Raw genomic sequence first — 19,675 nt, forward strand, 5'->3', positions numbered from 1 at the left:
TTGCTTTACATTTGCCCAGCTTGTTCCCACATTGCCCTAACTGTGCTCTGTGAAATAGCAAATCCTTAAAGCCAGAACCAGAACCCTGCTCATTTATGTTTTCCCATCCATCGGGGCCACTCTCAGCCACTTAGGAAACTCCCATGCCAACTGGGTACTTGCACTCCCATGAGCTTGGTGGCCTTAGTTTCCCACTCACTGTGCATTACGTTAGACTTGTAGAACTTGGGATCGTCCCTTTTAACAGTAGAGGGGCTGCTGCAGTATTGCTTGATGTTATCCTCGATGTACCAACTCTTGTTTTCATCAAACACGGCAAACACTGCCTGCTGCTCTACATCTGCTTTGCTCTGAAAGACAGAAGACCTGGTATGGTGAGTTTAGAAGTAGCTAACTGACATAGTGGGGTGTGTTAATGGTCTAATCTTCCCATCCCTCCAGAGGTTAAGTTTTCATTCAAGTGAACAGAGGCTGGAGCAAGGGACTGCAGTTCTGGGCTCCTGGGTTCCATGCTGACCACTGCATCTCACATACCGTGCAACATGAATACAAAAAAGCAGTCAAGTAGCACTTTAAAGACTAACAAAATAATTTATTGGGTGAGCTTTCATGGGACAGACCCACTTCCGTCACACGAAAGCTCATCACCTAATAAATCGTTTTGTTAGTCTTTAAAGTGCTACTTCACTGCTTTTTTGTACTGATAGTACATAGACTAGCACAGCTTTCTCTCTGTTACTGTGTAACATGGGACCAGCTACTAATGCAGGGGCTTTGTATGCATGAGGCTCCCCCTAGTGGCTCACTTATTGCTATCTCTGTGCAGGAACTTCAGTCACTGCTTCCATTCACTCCTGGCTGGTGTCTGAGCCACTGGCTATTTTGACAGAATCTCCTTTGAGTCCTTCCCTTCACCCAACAGAGAGGAAGTACAAGACAAACTCTCCCAGAAAGCCCCTGGCAATGTGTCTGGATTCCCAAAGTCTGGGGTTGCCAGACTGAGGTTACACCTAACAGACTCGGGTCAGAACTTACTGGAGGCTGGGATCAGTAATTCCCCAGAGTCTGAAGGGACACAGGGAGAGAGAGGGGAAGTTTAGCTGGTGTCTAGAACCAGGATTTTGCAATTCTATTCTGTCTTGGCAAACAAAGCACAATCAAAAGACCTCTCTTGCAGCCTGAGCTTTCTAACTAAAAACCCTAGCAAGCAGGCCCAGGGACAGGGGCTGGGGGGCAGTGAGAACACTGCTCCACTACTCCATGCAGCTTGGTAGGAGGGAAGCATAGCACCCAGCGGTAAGGGCCAATCGCTTCTAGGCCCCACCCCTTCTGCTCTTGGCTGCGCTCCTCTGGGGGGCTCAGAGCAGGTCCCCCCTCCGATCTTATCCTGGGGCCTGGGGTGGCTGCTAGCCCACTGCCAGCAAGCACTCTAAATCTGGAGTCAAAAATGCTAGCCCACAGCTAAAAAATGTCACTGCAAATAGTCCTGCTGGAAAAACCCTCTGGAATTTAATAGAAAACAACCCCCTTATTTTAGGCCCTTAGATTCCTACAGAATTTAATGGAGAATGACGCCCCATTAGTGAGTTTTGTAGGATGGGTTAAAGAACTTACCCAAAGCATCCCACACCTCACATTACAGTCTATAGGTTTTTAGAGTGACTTCCACAGAAGCCTAATTATCCAGTCCCAGTTCAGTTCTAGACCGCTAGAGGAACAACCAGTGAAAGCAAAATTCCCTGCAGTTCAAAAAAAGCAGTTCAAACACCGCTTAAGGACAAGAGCCTGTCTCCGAGTTTGTAGAACACACTCATACCTGCACACCCCTCTTGTCTAGTGCTTTGCTTTTGCAAATCAGAAGAGGGCCGATCAGCCCAGAGGCTATGTCCCTGGTTACATCTACAGCACTGTGATACAATCTCGTTATACACTGGGGATCCTGTGCAGTGGGCTGATCGGTTTCCACGACACTCCATGTATAGGTGTAGGTTTCCCCTGGCTGAACTGCTTTACTGTAGGTGCTGTTCTCTGAAGGAGAAACAAGAAGACAGGAAAAATTAAGCCATTACCAACTTAGATTTTATGGCAGGGTCTACATTAGCTGTTACCACTGAAGAAAAATCTTGGAGTGGAGATGGATAGTTCTCTGAAAACACTTAATGTGCAGCAGCCATCAAAAAAAAGCAAATAGAACATTGGGAGCCATTAGGAAAGGAATAGATATTAAAGAGAGAAAATATAGTATCACTACACAAACCCATGATACGGCCACACATTGAAACATGCACCTTGTCTCAAAAATGATCCACTAGCAATGGAAAAGGTGCAGAGAACAGCAACAAACATGATCAGAGATATGGAACATCTTCCACAGAGGCAGAAATTAAAAAGATTTGGACTGCTCAGCTTAGAAAAGGTTCAGCGCTAAGGAGGGAACTTAACTGAAGTCCAGGAAATCATGAGTGGTGTGGAGATTGTGAATAGGGAAGTGTTATATATCACGTCACATAACACAAAAACTACTTGGTCACGCTACCAAATTAATAGGCAGTGGGTTTAAAAACAAAAATGAGGAAGTATTTCTTCACCCAGCGTAGTAAATCTGTGGAACTCATGGCCAGGGGACATTGCAGAGGCCAAAAGTATAATTGGGTTCAAAAAGGAATTAGATAAGGACATGGAAGACAGGTCTATTGATGGCTATTATCCAAAATAGTCAGCAACCCAACCCCATAGCTCCAGCTACCCAAAGTGGGGACTGTAGGACGGGGACGGATAAGAGGAAACTGGCCTATTCTGTTCATTCCCTTTGAAGCATCTGGTACTAGCTACTGAGCTAGGTGGACCATTGGTCTGACCCAGCATGGCCGTTCTTATTGGGAGTGAATCCTTAGCTCTTGTAAATTAACTTTGGCTCATCAAAGTCGAGGACCAAAAGCACACAGTATTTTTAAAACGGCCCTGCCTAGCATACTGACTTCTGTCACTGGTGGCTATCAAAGCACTTTACAAAAGTGGACACTTTAATCCTCATTTTACAGATGGGGAAATGGAGGCACAGAGAAGCAGTGCAACTGGCGGTGATCACACAGCCGGTCAGTAGCAGAGCTGGGAACAGAACCTAGGTCTCCTGTGCCTGTGCTTTTCTCAATTACATAGCCTCCTAAAGGCAACAAGAGACCCTACATGAAGTAACACTTTGGATATTGTACTAATGGGAGCAGTTTCTGACCTGTGAAATCCTGGGGGTCAGTGGCTCCTTCAGCATCCTTTGAAAGCGTCACTCCATGGAGATAAATGCTGTAGGGTCGACTGGCCATATTTTTGAACACAATCTATAGAGATATGGAGATGCAGAAAGCAGGAGTTCAGCATTCATTCCTGGTGTGGGTACATTGCTACGAATCCCAGTGAGCCTGGAACTTACATGATTTCAAACTTAACTCTGCCCCCACGTACCCAAGCCTTCCGATATGGCCACTCTTTAGAGCTTTACATATTTGTAAAAGAATACAATACAAGCAGCTTCTGATGCAGCCTCACTTACATTAAGTTACAAAGACTGCACATACTTGAGTGTATTTGACCTTCACCACTTACCTTGATTGTGTCTCTGACCTGAGCTCTGATAACAGGGCCCAGAATTCCTGTTTCCTTGGGCCGAGGACTCTCCAGGCGCTTGTTGAAGTTGGCATCTGCATATTGCCTGAAAACAGCCTTTTTATACTTCTTCCCAATAAGATTTGAGAAGTTGTCCAAATACTGAGATTTATATTGCCTTAAATAGGGAAGCAAAAAGTATCAATAAAATCTTTTTAATGGTGAGGTCCATTAGACTGTAGAATACACTCTCCTGTGGGAAATGGCAGAAGCCTCATTGCCTCAGAAAAACAGATCTGGATTACACATAGCTCCTTAAAACAGATGATGATTTGTGCTGCAGTATCAGCTAGAAGCCCAACCAAGGTCAGGGTTCTCATTGTGTTAGACATTGTACAAATACAATGGCTGTGTCTACACTACCTCCCCACTTCAAAGGGAGGATGGTAAGTAGGGTGTTGGGAGTTTATTGATGAAGTGCTGAGGTGCATATGCAGCACTTCATTAAGCTAATTCCCCCCTGCGGCAACTCCGAAGCATTAAACTTTGAAGTGCTGGCTCGCGTGTAGCTGCGGCTCACCCGTTGGTACTTTGAAGTGCCCAGGCATTCATTTAAGGGACTTCGAAGTTGCCCAGGCACTTCCAAGTACCGGCAGGTAAGCCATGGCTACACACTAGCCAGCACTTCAAAGTTTAACGCTTCAGAGTTGCAGTGGGAGGGAATTAGCTTAATGAAGCAGGTGCATATGCACCACAGCACTTCATTAATAATCTCCTGACACTCTACTTACCATCCTTCCTTTGATGTAGGGAGGTAGTGTAGACAAACTCAATGTGAGGTACCCACTGCCCCAGGGAGGTTCCAATCTCAATTTGCAAGACAAAGGATGGGGGAAAAGGAAGTATTACACCTCTCGTTTTAAGGGAAAAGAACAATTGAAGGGGAAGAACAAAACATGTTCATTTCAGAAACACACAGACCAATCATATTTCTCACAGGTCCATTGTATATGGAGCTGTGATTGTGTCCGTGTTCTCCGCTGGCCTGGAGGGGTATACAGGTAATGGAGCAGCCCCAGACACCATCCTACCTCTGTAGGGAGGTCCCAGAAGTTCTCTACGCACTACTTGAGAAGTGCTAGCATCTGCTGCACATTTGTCTCTCTTTCCTGCACCTTTCTCCTCTCCATTCTATCCCTGGCCATGCCATCTGTGAGGGTATCCCTTTAATTTAGTAGGTTTTATTCATTTACAAATATGCTTCCATTTGCCTGGGTGTGGAATAAGTCTATTTGCGGATTAATTTCTCAGTTCCAGTTCCTGACTGATTGGTAGCAATGGGGCATGGGAAGTTTCAACAGTGTAACTGCCCCTCCGTGTGGCTACGCAGGAGGGACGGGATGAGTTTGATGCACACATGCAAGAACATGGTTTTGCACATCCAGGAGCTCTGCAGCTCCTGCTCGTCATCCCAAACTGGATGTGATCCAAGAGTCAGCGCTTGTTTTTCCAGCCCACCAGCTACAGCTCCTCTACAAACATCACCATTAACTCTGAACAGGTTCTATCCTAGAGTGAACTATCGTCCAAGAAATTGCCATGTCCACCAGGGCTCTGCAAATACAGGTTGAACCTGTTTAGTCCAGCACCCTCAGGGCCTGACCTGTGCCCAATGAGAGAATTTGCTGGACCATGGGAGGTCAATATTGTCTAGCACGTTACCAACACTTCCACTGCTTAGTGGGCTATTAGAAGACATTGAGGGGTAAATTACGGCTAACAGCACAGAACACTGAGAGCCAGGGTTGGTGGCTGGAAAACAAACTTTATGGGACAATGGGAAACTTGGCCACTCCCATGATAAATGGTCGTCCAGTTAACTAAAACCACACTGGATTACAGATGCTGCTGGATGAGTGTGTGACAGACTAGGGGGGTTCAGCCTGTACTGCAGAAGCAGGCATGCAGTAGTCACAACAGTCACCACAATAGAACAGAGCTGCACAGGATCCAGGCTTCTGAAACCAATAGTGGACAGCCAGGAGAGATGCACAGGTTGTGGGGATTTAAAAAGCCATGAAAAATTATGGGATGCTGAGGAAATTACAGGATGGGGAACATTGCATTCATGGGACACACAAATCATGTTCCTATGAGTGACTCATTTTGGTCCACGAGGCATTGCAAATCCTTCCCAAGCACCCAGCGCTAGAGGATGGGGAGTTGTGCACTGGAATAGCCCCTCTCAGAACACATACAAGTGCTGCTAGTGAGGACGTGCATCGCTGACACCAGGAACATTGCATGGATGTGCAAAAGCAGCGTAATCACTGCAGCAGCTGTATGCTGATGTAACTTAGATCAACATAATTTTGTAGTATGGACATGGCCATTGTGTATCAACACCGCTCACCTAGGCAACCTCCAGCTGCCTCCTGGTGTCACACAGCCCCTTGGCTTCCAGCCTGCCTTCATCCTGTCCCTTTTCTGGCCCAACCTGCTCCGGCTATGGTCCAGCCTTGCTATGCCCTATATTAGGACTCCAGATATGTTCCTGACCCAAACCTGTACTCACCACCCAAACCCTGTGTCCTTGGACTGACTCCAACATTTGGCCTGCTTCTGGAATCTGCTACCCTGCCTGGGTTTGCCTATGGACTCTGACCTTGGCTCAGTCCCATAGATGGCCCTTGGACTCCTTTTTCTGCACTGCTCTCAGCCTAGTCCCAAGTCTATGTCCAGCTTTGACCACTGCACCAAACACCAGGCTAGACCATCTAGAACCCAGAGTCTGACACACGTACTTCTACAGCCTGGTAGAACCCTTCAGAAGCCATTTTCCTCTATGTGGTGCACTCCATAAATACCATGCCACTCATACCCCTTTAATATTCCTCCTGTCCTGCAAGACTGAGTACCTTTGAAAAATGCAGTGCTTTTCAATGGACTTCATGCTGCAGTTCAGAAGTTCCTAAGGGCTAGGACTGTACACAATATTGCACATCCTCAAGTTCATTTTCTATCAATATGGTACAGTTCAACATTCTACCTGTCAATGGTCTCTGGAATATTTGGAGCATAATCCCAGGTGGTTTCTTCTGCAGCAATGAAATACTCCCAGTTCTGAATCATACGCAGTTCCTTAAAGGATAATTTCTTCTCGGACAAATCTTTCCCACCACATTCTTTGATATTGAGGTAACCATGCATTCCAGCTGGTTGGAAAGAGACGAAGTACAACGGTTACTACAGACCATCAGCTGAGGCTGCATACAAACATTAACTCATTGGCTGGAGTCTATACAGGTTAAAAAGAGTGTGCAGACATTAAGTGCAGTATTTTCAGAAGGGGCATGTGGGTGTCAATGAGAGATCAGCAACTTCCATAGCCTTCTTTGAAAATGCCAGCCTAAACTGGCCGCAAGAACTTCCCCTTTTCTATTAAATGAGCCTTCAACCCTTCACAAGAGGGAATCCACTGATCCATTGAAACACATCTATTCAGTCAACACAAAAAAGCAGTCAAGTAGCACTTTAAAGACGAATCAGAAAAAAAATATCAAGGTGAGCAAATCAGAGAGCCGGGGGGGCGGGGGTCAATAATTAGATTAAGCCAAGTATGCCAAAGAGCCCCTATAATGTCCCAGAAAATTTGCATCCCGGTTCAAACCACGTGTTAATGTGTCGATGTGTTTTGTGTTGATTTTTCTGATTTGTCAACTTTGATTACTGTTTTTGGTTCTCTGTGCCTTAAATATTGAGTGTTCTGGTATGGCTATGGTCTGAAGAAGTGGGCCTGTCCCACGAAAGCTCACTCAATAAATTATTTTGTTAGTCTTTAAAGTGCTACTTGACTGCTTTTTGTTTTGATAGTATATAGACTAGCACGGCTCCCTCTCTGTTACTACATCTATTCAGTGTCAGGGAAGACTAACATCCACTGTTAAAAGATGAGCAGAAGAAATGCTTTCCTCACTTAACTGCATAGGTTCTGTTTTGTCTGAAACAGAAAAACCTGGAGGCCTCAGATATATTGACAAGCTAAGAGTCATATTCATTGTTATTCAGAAATTCCTTTGCAGGAGTTGTCCTAACAAGCCCCATCCTGCAAACCTAATTCAAACAAAACTCCCCATTCTCTACTGATTTTTCTAGGATGATCCCAAAGTGTGTTAGCCACCACACTGAAAGTTATCAGCACTTCAGTAGATAATGAGAACGAGGCCAGAATGACACACTAACTGCACAGTTGCATACTAAAAGAGATGTTCTCTCGCCTTGCAGATGTTTCTGGACAAGAGACGATATCAGCCATCTTCCTTTCTGGCTCACAGTCATGTTTGCTGTAGTCGAGGCACCTCCCACAAGATGGACAGTTGAGACCTTGTGATGATTTTGTTCCAGGACTTGCCCATTGAAATGGATGGAGAAAATCTCTGGTTTGGAGCTCATTCCTATCAAATGCCAGCTAATGTTATCGTAGGTGCAGGCTCCTAGGTCTGAAACAGGATAACAGGGTCAGAACATAGGTGAATCACCCCAGAAATAGAGAATGGTTTATTAAGTCCTACTGGTAGGTCAAAAGTGAATACTACTCATCATATTGTAATGTAGTCTCTCATATACCTTGATGGCCATGTCTAGGATGGATGCTCTACAGGCCCTGGGTGGGATTTTAGAGAGTACTTAGTGCATTAGGAGTCTAATTTCCATTGAAAGACAATTGGCATTAAGAGTCTCATTCACTTAGGTGCTTTTGAAAAATCTCACTTCTGATCAAGCAGGTGGTAGAAAGAGATTTATTTCTCTCTGCACAAACAGCCATGCCCTTGAAAGCCACATGCGCTCAGCAGCAAGGTCAGACTGGAAAGGAAAGGTCGGGTGGTTGGAACCCGATCTCATTGTAAGGTTCTATATAGGGCTGTGCCACTCTACTCCTCCTGTTTGCCTTGTACAGCTCACACACAGCTTGTGAGCGCTGGCTGGATACCACATGTATGTACAATACCTGGCAATGTCCCATTAGCATAACCATTAATTGTATATAGGAGAGAAGCTGATTTTTGCCAGCTTTTGCTTTCATCAAACACGGCAAACATCAAGACATATTCTCGGTCATACAGTTTCTGCGTCCCATCTTCGTTCAGGCTTCCTGTGGAAAGAAACAAGAGGTATCAGATGAAGGCAAAAATAAAAACAGTTCACGTAAGTAAAAGGCATCCAGATGGACTCCATGAGCTTTGTGTTTCTGCCATCTGCATCTTCTCCAAATACATGGGAGGTGACATTAGTTCTGGGGGCAGGTGTTGGATTGGCAGCCGTGGAGACTGAAGGCCTCCAGCATCCGTGGAATAGGTCCTGGGATGCATTAGTGCATGCTTCCTCCAAAACTACTTTGGCAATATGCCACAGGGACCATCTCTGAGAGATGAATCAGTCTTAATGTCCTAATCAGTCCTTGGCTTCTTTCCTGGGACTACCAGGTCACCACCAGGGTGGCTGAGATTCATACAATCAATCAGAGATTTGTGGCAAGTATCTCCTGTCTGTTTTGGGTCCTATATAATAGCAGTTGATATCACTGATGGGATGGAACGTGCACAGTAATAACAATCTTTGGAGGTTTTAGCTACTAACTTCCATGATAACAGTGAGCACGTGCAGACTGCCTTTTTTTTCAAAGTTTTTATCAAATAGCTAAATTTGAGCACATTTTCCACAGGGACAGCAACAAGCAAATCCCTGACACAAAGATCCCACTTTTACCAAATTTCATTTTCCTGCTCCAAAAGAATGAAGATGCTAGAGCTTCTCAGAAAAAATTAGGACTATTTTTAATATGGGCAAAATAAAGCGCTTTCCACCTAGTCTCGCTCCTAGGAAACAGTTGAAAGGTTTTAGCTATAACTTTTCAAATGAATTCAATGAGGCAGATACCTGCAATAGTGATTTTCAGCCAAGTTATAAATAACTCAAGACAGTGTGTAATGATGGGAAATATCAGGTACCTTTAACATAAAAATAGGGTTATTAGTCCCGCCAAACATTAGAATCAGTGTTTTTTTTGGGGTGGTACTTGTCCATACAGATACCAGAGTATTGGCTGGGGGTTGAGGTTGGGGAGCCAGCTGACTACCAGCTCCTTTAAAAACAAAAAACAAACAAAAAACAAAAAAAGACACCGATTGGGATTATTCAAGAAACTAAAGTGTGTTACATCTAGTCCAGAACACTCTGACCTTAAACCCTGAAATACAGAGGAAACAAAAATCAGTTTCCTCTAAACTGCCCACACAGAAACACAGGAAGGGAAGGGGCGAGGGAAGTGAAACGCTCTCTCTCACTATGATATAACCTTTAAGCTTGATTTCTAAGTTATTTGTTTTTATTGTTACCGTAACAGAAACCCACCATGTATCAGAATGGGGTAAACCACTGAAATAGTAGAGCAGTTGATATTTTATAGCTTTAGTCTACCCAAAGCATTTTATTTACCTCTTTTACATATAAGCAATGGTCCAATCAGACCAGAGTTAAAATCCATCACCATGTGCTCATGCGAATAATAGACATAAGTGAGACAGGGAGGGTCAGCGTCTTTAGGCCCAACTTCTGCAGTGATCTCCCACGTGTATTCATACACCAGGCCTGGAGTTACAGCATCATCGAGTTTTTCAAAGGAGGATGTTCTGTCAGCATAGAGGTACCCTGCATAGATAGAAGTTGAGAGAGAGATGGCACAGAGGGAGGATTTAATGGATATATGCATTTAGTGCACAAACAGCCAGTGGCTGGACTCAAAGGTCACAAACCACTATTTTATACATATATTTTTGGGGAATTTTATGAGCATTTCCTCCCTCACCACTATATTTTCTATCCCTTTTTGCACTCACAGCTCTATGCAGTCTAGCTGACTGGGTGCCAGTTAAAAAATGAGATTCCATTCTTAATTTCATTAATGGATGTTGGCAAACCATTTAGCAGGATGGAGTGGCACTGTTACAAGCTGCTAGCTTTATTCAAATGTGATGCTCTGTAGCATTCTAGGCAAACCAGCAGGATATTTTAGTATCGTGTCTCTAAAAACTGCCCACTCAAGGACAGATCTTGCCAGAAAAGACAGTGACGTGTTTCCGTAATTGGTGTTCTTTGAGATGTGTTGCTCATGCCCATTCCGCATTAGGTGTGTGCTCAGCTCATGCACTGGTCCAGGAAGCTTTTCCCTTAACAGTATCTGCAGGGCAGCGGCTCTGGTGCCCCCTGCAGGGCTACCCACATGGTGCAGTCTAAGGGACACTGCCAGTTCCCCCCATCTTCCATTCCTTCTTGAAGAAAATTTCAAGAGTGGGGAAGGAGGGCAGGTCATGGAATGGAGATGCACACCACATCACAAAGAACACCAATTATGGAAACAGGTCACTGTCTTTTCTTCAAGTGATTGCTTATTGTTTATTTCACATTAGGTGACCCCCCCAAGCAGTACCCATGGAGGCGGGTAGGAGTTCACGGGAGCACGGACTGAAACACAGCTCTGCCAAACCCAGCATCATCTCTGGCATGCTGAGTGACAGCATAACAAGACGTGAACGTGTGGACAGAGGATCCAGCTGATGAGCGGGATCAACCCTCAGTCCACAGCAGGAGGAAAGCACAAGAGAGGGAACTCTTGCCCAGGCCCAGCTGGGAGCAAAATTGATGGCACTTTGTTTGTCTGGTGGTGAACAGGTTTAGCTGGGGAGTTTCCCCATCTCTGAAAGATCAGGCGGGCCACCTCCAAGTGCATCAGTCACTCATGATCGAGAAGTCCACGCTGAGGTGATCCACTAGGTCTGGTTATCCTGCATGCCCAGCCAAGGTCCGAGGTGTCAGACTCTAGCTTAAGGGAAGCAGTGGGTTTGTCAAACGTGACTCCTTCCAGGACTCTCTCTGGATCGTTCCACCACAGCAATGAGGCAAGTATCTCCAAGGAAATGGTTGTGTCTTGTCCTGGCTGGAGACTAGGTCAACAGCAGCATCATGGGAGGGGTTGCATAAGAAGCCTGGGAAGGCAGACCATGTAAGTGCTTTGAGCCTCATCTCATGCTCCTTTTTAGTCCTGGGTTTAAAGGATTTACAGATATGAGACATCGCTTATGAACCACTCACCAAGACACCAGAGGCTACCGCAATGCAGATCGTTGACGGGCATTTGCAGTGATCAAAGGGCTTAAACCCTTGAAAGTGGGGCATGCCCCATCTGCCAGCTGTGTCCCAGCCAGGACTGACAAAAAACTAACTACTGCTAAGGGGTAACTAACTAACTTCACAAGAACTAAACATTCTATGAACAAAGCCCTAGCAACACTAGTCAGAACAGTGAGCATTCCATGCATGGTCTCTGGTGAAAAGAAGGAACTGAGCGTGGGAGGAGCTAACAGCGCCCCTTATACCACACCTATCTGGGCACCACTCCAGAGCTGTTCTCCTATGGATACTTCTCAGGGAAAACATTCCAGAAAACGAGAATGCACATGCACAAAATGTGGAATGGACACAAGCTATTAACTGAAGTTGAGCTCCTACTGGGATATGCTAAGCACCCTTTGTCATAGTCCCTGGGTAAGCCCTCTCCATCTTCTCTTTTCCAAACTAAACAAGCCTCATTCTTTCTGTCATCTCTCAGAGGTTATGCTCTCTAGTCCTTTAATCATTTGTGTTGCTCTTCTTTGGACCTTCTCCAATTTGACCACAACTTTCCTGAAATGTGGTACTCAGAACTACTGGACATGACATATCAGCACAGAGTAGAATGGAAGTACTTATTGTGTCTTGCTTACAACACGCCTGTTAGTGCATCCCAGAACGTTTGCTTTTTTTGCAACAGTGTCACACTGCTGCCTCATTTAGCTTGTAGTCTACGATGATCCCTTTCTGCAGTACTCCTTTCTGGACAGTCACTTCCCATTTGGTTTGTGTGAAACTGACTGTTCTTTCCTAAGTGGGGTACTTTGTATTTGTCTTATTAAACTTCATCCTATTTACCACAGACCATTTCTCCAGTTTGTCCAGCTCCTTTTCTATCAGAACCCTATCTTCCAGAACACTTGTAACCCCTCCCAGCTTGGTATTATCTTCAAACTTTACAAGTGTATTCTCTATGCCATTATCTAACTTATTTACAGAGGCTGCATCTACACAATGAGATAAATTCGAATTTAAGGCTGTTACCTCAATACTACCTTATGACAGTCTTCACTTTAAATACCACTAGCTCGATTTAGGGAGTGCTAGTATTGAGATTACATCATTGTTGTTATCTGATGCATATAACGTCAAACTCGAATTCAGAAGTTCGATTAAAGGCCAGTGTGGAAGTGCCACGTTTTAAAATTGAATTTATTAGCCTCCGGAAGTGTTCCATGTGTAACCCACAGCACTCCCTCAGTGCTCTGCTCTGGTCGCTGCTCCCCACCTGCTCTGGGATTAGGTAACAGGAAGACCTGAATTTCAAAGTGGGAGCAGCAAGCCTGTGCTGTGGGCTCACATTTGTATGAGAGTCTGAGAAATGTCTGTCTGTCTTTGCTATTGGCACTGTGAGTGCATCTACCCATTGCAAATATCCCCTGCAGGGAGTTCATGGTTCTATCTCTGCACTTGTTATTCTTTTCTACGCTGGCTGGCGCCAGACGCTGCCCCACCACACCATGTGGCAGCAAAGCTGTTGTGTGTGTAGGGGGGGGACCATGTTTGCATAAGTGGCCAAGTAACTTCTTCTCAGTGGTTTACATCTGTGTGTGAAGCTCCTTCTCCCTCTCCACAGGTGCCAAGAAGTCATGGTCTTTCCCATGCTCAGCCACATCACGTGGGTAGCTCCTAACCCAATAAAAGGATGTGCCTGCCATTCGGTGCTGACCATGCCGCCAGGCAGCACCATGTCCTGGCTTATGCGCACTTAGGACTCCAAGGGTGGGAGAGAATTTCAGGGGCTTGCAGCCCCGTGGGGGAAATCCCCCCCCAGTGACTAAGATTCAGGGGGTGCAGCTGCAGTGGGGGGAATATCCCCCGGAGGCTAGAGATACTTGGGGGCTTGCTGCCACTGAAGGAAATTCTCCCCTGGCAGCTAGGATAGTTGGGGGGACTACTTCAACTGCCCCCCCAGTGAACTGCTCCCCACACCTCTAGCAAGGGACCAGTGGTGCTTGCAGCTGCTGGGGAGAACTTTCCCCCGACAGCTAACATACTCTGGGTCTTGCTGCCACCGGAGGGAAGTCTGCCCTGGTGGATAAGATATTTGGGGGCTTGCAGCCACCAGGGGCAAGTCTTCCCCAGCACCTAAGATACTTGGGGGCGGGGGGGGCACACTACTTCAGCTACTTCAACATTCCAAGCGGCTCTGCACCCGCAGAGCGCTGCGCCCCACAACTCCCCGCCAAAAATATTTTTTGGGATTTTGCTGTCCATTGCAGACAGCTGCTGGTTTGATATTTCTGGTATAAAATCTTTTTGCTAACATCTCCTACCCGTCTTCATGCTTTGACCCAGCCCTCAGAAACATGGGGTTGAAATTCCTGTTCACATTATAAGTTCAGTGCATGATATTTTACTGACATCACCTGTGTTGGAAACGTGTGTAGTGAAGAGGGAAATGAAATTTTTTCTCTTACACTTTTCTATCTTTTCTTCTTTGACAATACAGTACGGTTCCCTGTATTATTTTCAGGGATCGGATTCAATTACGGGGGTTGGGGGGACGCTCAGTGGATGGCCAGTTGAGACTTCATTTACAGAAGAAAGTTATTTCCATAAACTTTTTTGCCATCTCTGTGGATGCCCTACTTTTCCTTCCTTCCTACGGGAAAAATGGTCATTTGCTTAGCACGGAAGGGGAATGAGGACAATGCAATGAGGGAAGCTGATGTCAAAGACCCATGAGCATACCTGGAATGCTACAGGGATGAGGCAGCTGTGGGATAAATTCCCACAATGCGTTACGTCAACAGTCAGTGTTTGCCAGTTGAGTTTGGCAGCAACAAGTCAACTTTGTGAGGAGCACATGGGAGGTGAGGATGGTCAAAATCAAATTTATAAATTCCAGAATTACAAAAATAAATATTAATAAATTTGAAATGATCTTGTAGTGTAGAGGCAGCCAAAGACATTGTACAGAAGTGGTCCCAAAACTGATCCCTGTGAAATCCTACTTCTTATGCCCTTCCAGCATGGCTGTGAACCATTGATAACTCTCTGAGAAAGTATCAGAGAGGCAGCCGTGTTCGTCTGTAGCTTCGAGAACAACAAGAAGTCTTGTGGCACCTTATAGACTAACAGATATTTTGGAGCATAAGCTTTCATGGGCACAGACCTGCTTCATCAGATGCATGAGTCTATAAGGTGCCACAAGACTTTTTGCTGTTCTCTGAGAAAGGTTATCCTGCCAGTTAGGCACCCACCTTAAAGTAGCCCCATCTAAATTGTACTTGCCCAGCTTATTGATAAGACAGACACCAAGACTGTATGAGAGGCTTTACTAAAGTCTGGGTATAAGAGATCTACTCCTCCCCTAGAAAGACATTACACTTAGCCTTGGGGCACACATCTTCTCAGGGACCAAATTACAGCCTGCTTGCTGCCCCGACTCTCTTCTAGGTATGTCTGCACTGCAGCCATGGTGCTGCAGCTGTCCTGGTGAAGCATAAATGTTTCTCAATTGCCATTAGTGGATTTCCATGAATATAGTTAGCCCACCCCCTTCGAGGGGCAGTAACTAGGTCGATGGATGAATTTGTCCATGGACCTCACTGCAGCTATAGAAGAGATCAGATTGACAGTTGCACAGAGTGTGAAATTTTTTTTACATGCTCCCCCACCTCCAGAAAGGTCACTAGCTCAAGCTAAGTTCTAGGTGTAGACCAGAGCACAATAAGTCTGTGTCAGCCTGTAGCAGCTGACAACTTCCTGCTTTCCTTTCCTGACAGATGGGTATTTTAATTTCTCAGGGACTTTTGATCTCCAGGTTCTCATCTGTGGCAAAACAGCAACACACACATCTCAGGTGACAACATGTTCCTAGGTCTACGAAGGCACATTTAAGAAAAGATGATGGTGGGCCCCAAAAGTGGTATCCATGCCCTCAATTTGCTTTTGAGTTGCCTGTCTAGGATTATGCAGGCTCGAGTAGAAAAAGAATAGCTGGCATTTTACAGCACATACCTTCTGACAGTTTGTTGTAAGCTATGCCTTGTGGGTGAATGCTCAGCGATTTGTTGGCCATGTTCTTGAAGTGAACTATTAAAGTGTCTCCCACTTCAGCACGCAGAGTTGGTCCCAGAAGCCCTGCAGAAATTCAGTATTAAAAAAGCGATGAGTATTTGCTTGTACATCTTAGTGAAAGGGAGAGAGTCACTTCTCCTGATTCGGAATGCCAACAACTCTTTAAAGGACAAGTTGCAAGAAATAAAGGCCTATGATTCAATGCCAGTGCACCGAGGATAAATCCAATCCTGTCATGTAGGTGGTGGAAAGGAATACAAGAATCAAAACAGCTGTGGGTCAATGCAAAAAAGGGCTGCAAATTATACACTCACCAATGACAGTGAAAACTACTGTACAGTAGACACACCCCGACTCCCACAATTTTGACTTGTGAGTTTCTTGCAGTAACAGGAGTTGAAATTGAGAGTGGCGGGGAGCCAGGAAGTAGGCAGCAGCCTGGCTCCCAGGTCTCAGGAGTGGTAGGGACCCAGGAGGCTCCAAGCTTCCAACCACTTGAAACTGATGAGCACAGAAGTGCTTGTCAGTTTCCCAGCTCCTGCAAGTGGAGGGGACTTGGGAACCAGGCTACTGCCTGGTTCCTAGCTCTCCAATGCTCACAGGAGAAGGGAGCCAGGTGTAGCCAAGACCAGTGAACCAAAGGCAGCAGGGCCCCATCTGGTCCTAACTTGCATGAAATTTGACTTACACATGGTTGCCCAGGAACACAACCTATGCATAAGTCAGGGGTCTGCTATATAAGAAAATTCTGTACATGAAGAGAAAAGGCTATTTCATGGCTAGGGAAGTTTAGCGAACAGATCATATTACAGCTGGAAAGGGGATTTCTCCCCTTACAAATTAGTCATCAGTACTAGCAGAGTTTTAGGCGTGTAGGCAGAAGTCTTAGGAAATATTTAAGACAGCTGTACTCCTGCCTCAGAGCAACAGCCTCCACAACACAAGGTATGTCTCCACGGCTGTAGCTGCAGCATGGCAAGGTAATCCGATGTCAGCTTTAATCTAGGAGAGCAAGTCTGGAAATAGCAAGATTCAACAGCACAGAGCCTGGTGCAGGTTAACAATGTAAGTCAATATCCAGGAGGATTAGGCAGGCTTGTACATAGACATAAGCCCAATAACACCACTAAAAAAAATCAGGATCATCTGCCATCAGCAGTTGGGCTCAAGGGAAATGCAAGTCTGTTTGTTTCCTTGTGTGACAAACAGGGATTCTGGCTGCAAAATTTATTAATATTCACATTATTATGAAATTGTACGTTAAAATTACTGTGCCATGACTGTGCATGTGGCTATTCCCTTGCTAACAGGGCCTATAGTAGGGACACACCAGAGGAGGGAAAATGGCCAGTACTCATGGTAGTGATAATGCTTCACAAAAGTTATTTTAGAGAATGACGGCATCCGAGGGGGAAGCCAGTTTTAACCATCCTGTCTGAGGCAGGGGCCAGGTCGTAGAACAATGAAAAGTTACTAAAAAGATAGAAGAAAGGAAGCCTGTTATTGGAAGGGGGCATATCAATGAACAAAGCTATACAGTACACGAAGGGGAAATGCTGTGCAGAAAAGTGCAACATCAGAGGGACTGGGGAAAGTAAACTCCATATGGGATAAGTTACCCAGAAAATAACAGTCTGCATAAATCAGGGGAAGCCCTAACTGTCTACCTTCCAGGACACACATGTCCCTCCAAGGACTCTGGCGAAGAGTGAGAGAGCAAGGGGCACTACAATTGGAACAGTTCTATTGTTCTATAGGATCTGTATTGTCTTGTGCTTTATGCGATTAAAGCAAAGAGTAATTATGTTAAAACACGGGACTGTGTGATCTGCATCCCAACTGTCACATGCCTCCTGTGAAACTATACATTGCATGATTTTCACTGCATGGCGGAGTATAGGGAGCAGGTATGTTTAAGTACAGCAGAGTCCGAAGGGTTACCATTGAGCCCAGAGGCTCAGCTCAGTAGTTCAAGAGTGGGTTCCAGCTCTTCTAAAAAGGTACCAGGTGGAAAGTCTGGGCCCTGAGTGTATCTGTATGGACTCCCAGATGAGGGCAGTGGCTGGACTGTCTTCAGGTCCTGGACTCTTAAAACACCCAGGGATCCAGAGTTTGAGTTCCCCTCACAACCACCTAGTGGATGACCCACTGAGCAGATGGCACATTCTTCCCCCAGCATTGTAGACTGCCTTATAGAGAGAGGGACATGACTCCTCAGTTGGTAAAAATAGGCCACATGTGTCCCCATGCGACCAATTACTCACTTCCTTCCATGTGGCGTGCTGGGAAGATAGGACGTGAGTCAATGATTCCGAAGGAGAAGGGGCTAGGGGTTTCCAGATATGGTTGCGTCAACCCTGTAAGGTTCTAATCACAAATCGGACCATGGCAACTGGACCAAAGCCACCACCTGCAGGTTTGCTTGAAAACCCAAGTGAAAGGAAATGACCTCACCAACCCACTAGTCCACTTTTACCCCCACCCACATACACACAGCAACCAAACCCTCCTGCTAATAAGCACCAGAACCTATGCACCTTTCAGGAGGAGTGATGGCATCGTAACGGGTGTGACGAAGGCAGCAGCTGTGCAAAGAGCCTCCTCCCATTTCCACTGATCCACCATTAGCCCACGCAGGAGATGGCAAATGGGGTCAACCAGAGCCTTGGGTTTGAGGGTTAAGTGAGATCAGTCTGACTGTTTTGTGCAGCTCTACAGGTCTGGCACATTGTCAGCAGCAGAAATGAAGGGAGCAACACCCAATGTTTCTAATTCTGGAAATACACAAAACAGCCTCCAAAAAGTGGGTGCCCCCTGTCATCTGCAAATGCTGAAATACTATACATCTGCATTCTAGCCTCCAGTTGCACCACATACAGACCCATCACACAGTCGGCCTTGCAAGGGTATGAATGAGCCCACAGAAGAGATCATTTGCTAACTGCATGATCATAACAAGTGTATTTGAAACACTCACTAGGGAAGGCACTGAATCTCCTGGTCCACGAAGATGTAAATAGTTAATGACTTATTTTTTCCAAGGTGGATAGTGATTTTGGGTGCCCAGTCTGAGATACTGAAAAGGGCCCTGATTTGCAGGAAGTGCTGTACCCCCAACACTCAGAAAATCTACCCCTCTTAAAGCACCTCAGATCAATGAATCAATCATGGGAGCACCCCAACTGCTAGTCACTTCTGATCCATAAATTCCAAGGCCAGGAGGAACCACCGTCGTCATCTAGTGTGATCTGCTGCTTAACACAGCCCTTAAAACTTCCCAGGGCAGATTTTAGAAAACCCTCCACTATGGATTCAAAAGTTGTCAGTGATGGAGAATCCAGCACAACCCTTGGTAAATTGTTCCAATGGTTAATTATCCTCATTGTCAAAAACTGACACTATTTCACCTGAATTGGTCTAGCTTCCACTTCCAGACCTTGAATGGACTTATACCACTCTCAGCTAGACTGGAAGGCCCATTATTAAATATTTGTACTGCTTATAGATACTTATAGACTGTAATCAAGTCTCTCCTTAGCCTTCTCTTTGTTGAGCTAAATAAACCTAAAATTCTGTCTGTCACTCAATGGCACTTTTTCTAATCCTATATAATAATTCTTGGGGCTCTTCTCTGAACCTTCTCCTATGTACTCAGTACTAATAATTTAGGTCAGTTTTTTAAGATTATTGAGCTTTGGCTCCTGTGCTACAGTGAATAGCCACCCAAAATTCCCTGGATATTTGCTCACCTTGCCGTATATATGCTGAGCTTGGCTAATAATGGGCATACAAATACAGGCACTTTTCCCATACATATAAGACA

The 19,675-nt window shown here is 45.4% G+C and overlaps 1 protein-coding gene across 2 annotated transcripts in view; it reads right to left on the reverse strand.

Annotated features, from left to right (window-relative positions):
* F5 (coagulation factor V) overlaps positions 1-19,675 on the reverse strand; it is a 62,196-nt gene that overhangs the window by 33,019 nt on the left and 9,502 nt on the right. For both annotated transcript variants that reach the window (XM_074999967.1, XM_074999959.1), the window contains exons 3-11: positions 15,793-15,915; positions 10,096-10,308; positions 8,609-8,752; positions 7,878-8,099; positions 6,650-6,815; positions 3,601-3,778; positions 3,233-3,335; positions 1,817-2,028; positions 200-350 (exon numbers count right to left, since the gene is read on the reverse strand). In XM_074999967.1, coding sequence (XP_074856068.1) covers positions 200-350; positions 1,817-2,028; positions 3,233-3,335; positions 3,601-3,778; positions 6,650-6,815; positions 7,878-8,099; positions 8,609-8,752; positions 10,096-10,308; positions 15,793-15,915 — 1,512 coding nt within the window. The remainder of the gene's footprint in view (positions 1-199; positions 351-1,816; positions 2,029-3,232; positions 3,336-3,600; positions 3,779-6,649; positions 6,816-7,877; positions 8,100-8,608; positions 8,753-10,095; positions 10,309-15,792; positions 15,916-19,675) is intronic.

Source organism: Carettochelys insculpta, chromosome 1 (assembly GCF_033958435.1).
Source record: "Carettochelys insculpta isolate YL-2023 chromosome 1, ASM3395843v1, whole genome shotgun sequence".
Lineage (NCBI taxonomy): Eukaryota > Metazoa > Chordata > Testudines > Carettochelyidae > Carettochelys > Carettochelys insculpta.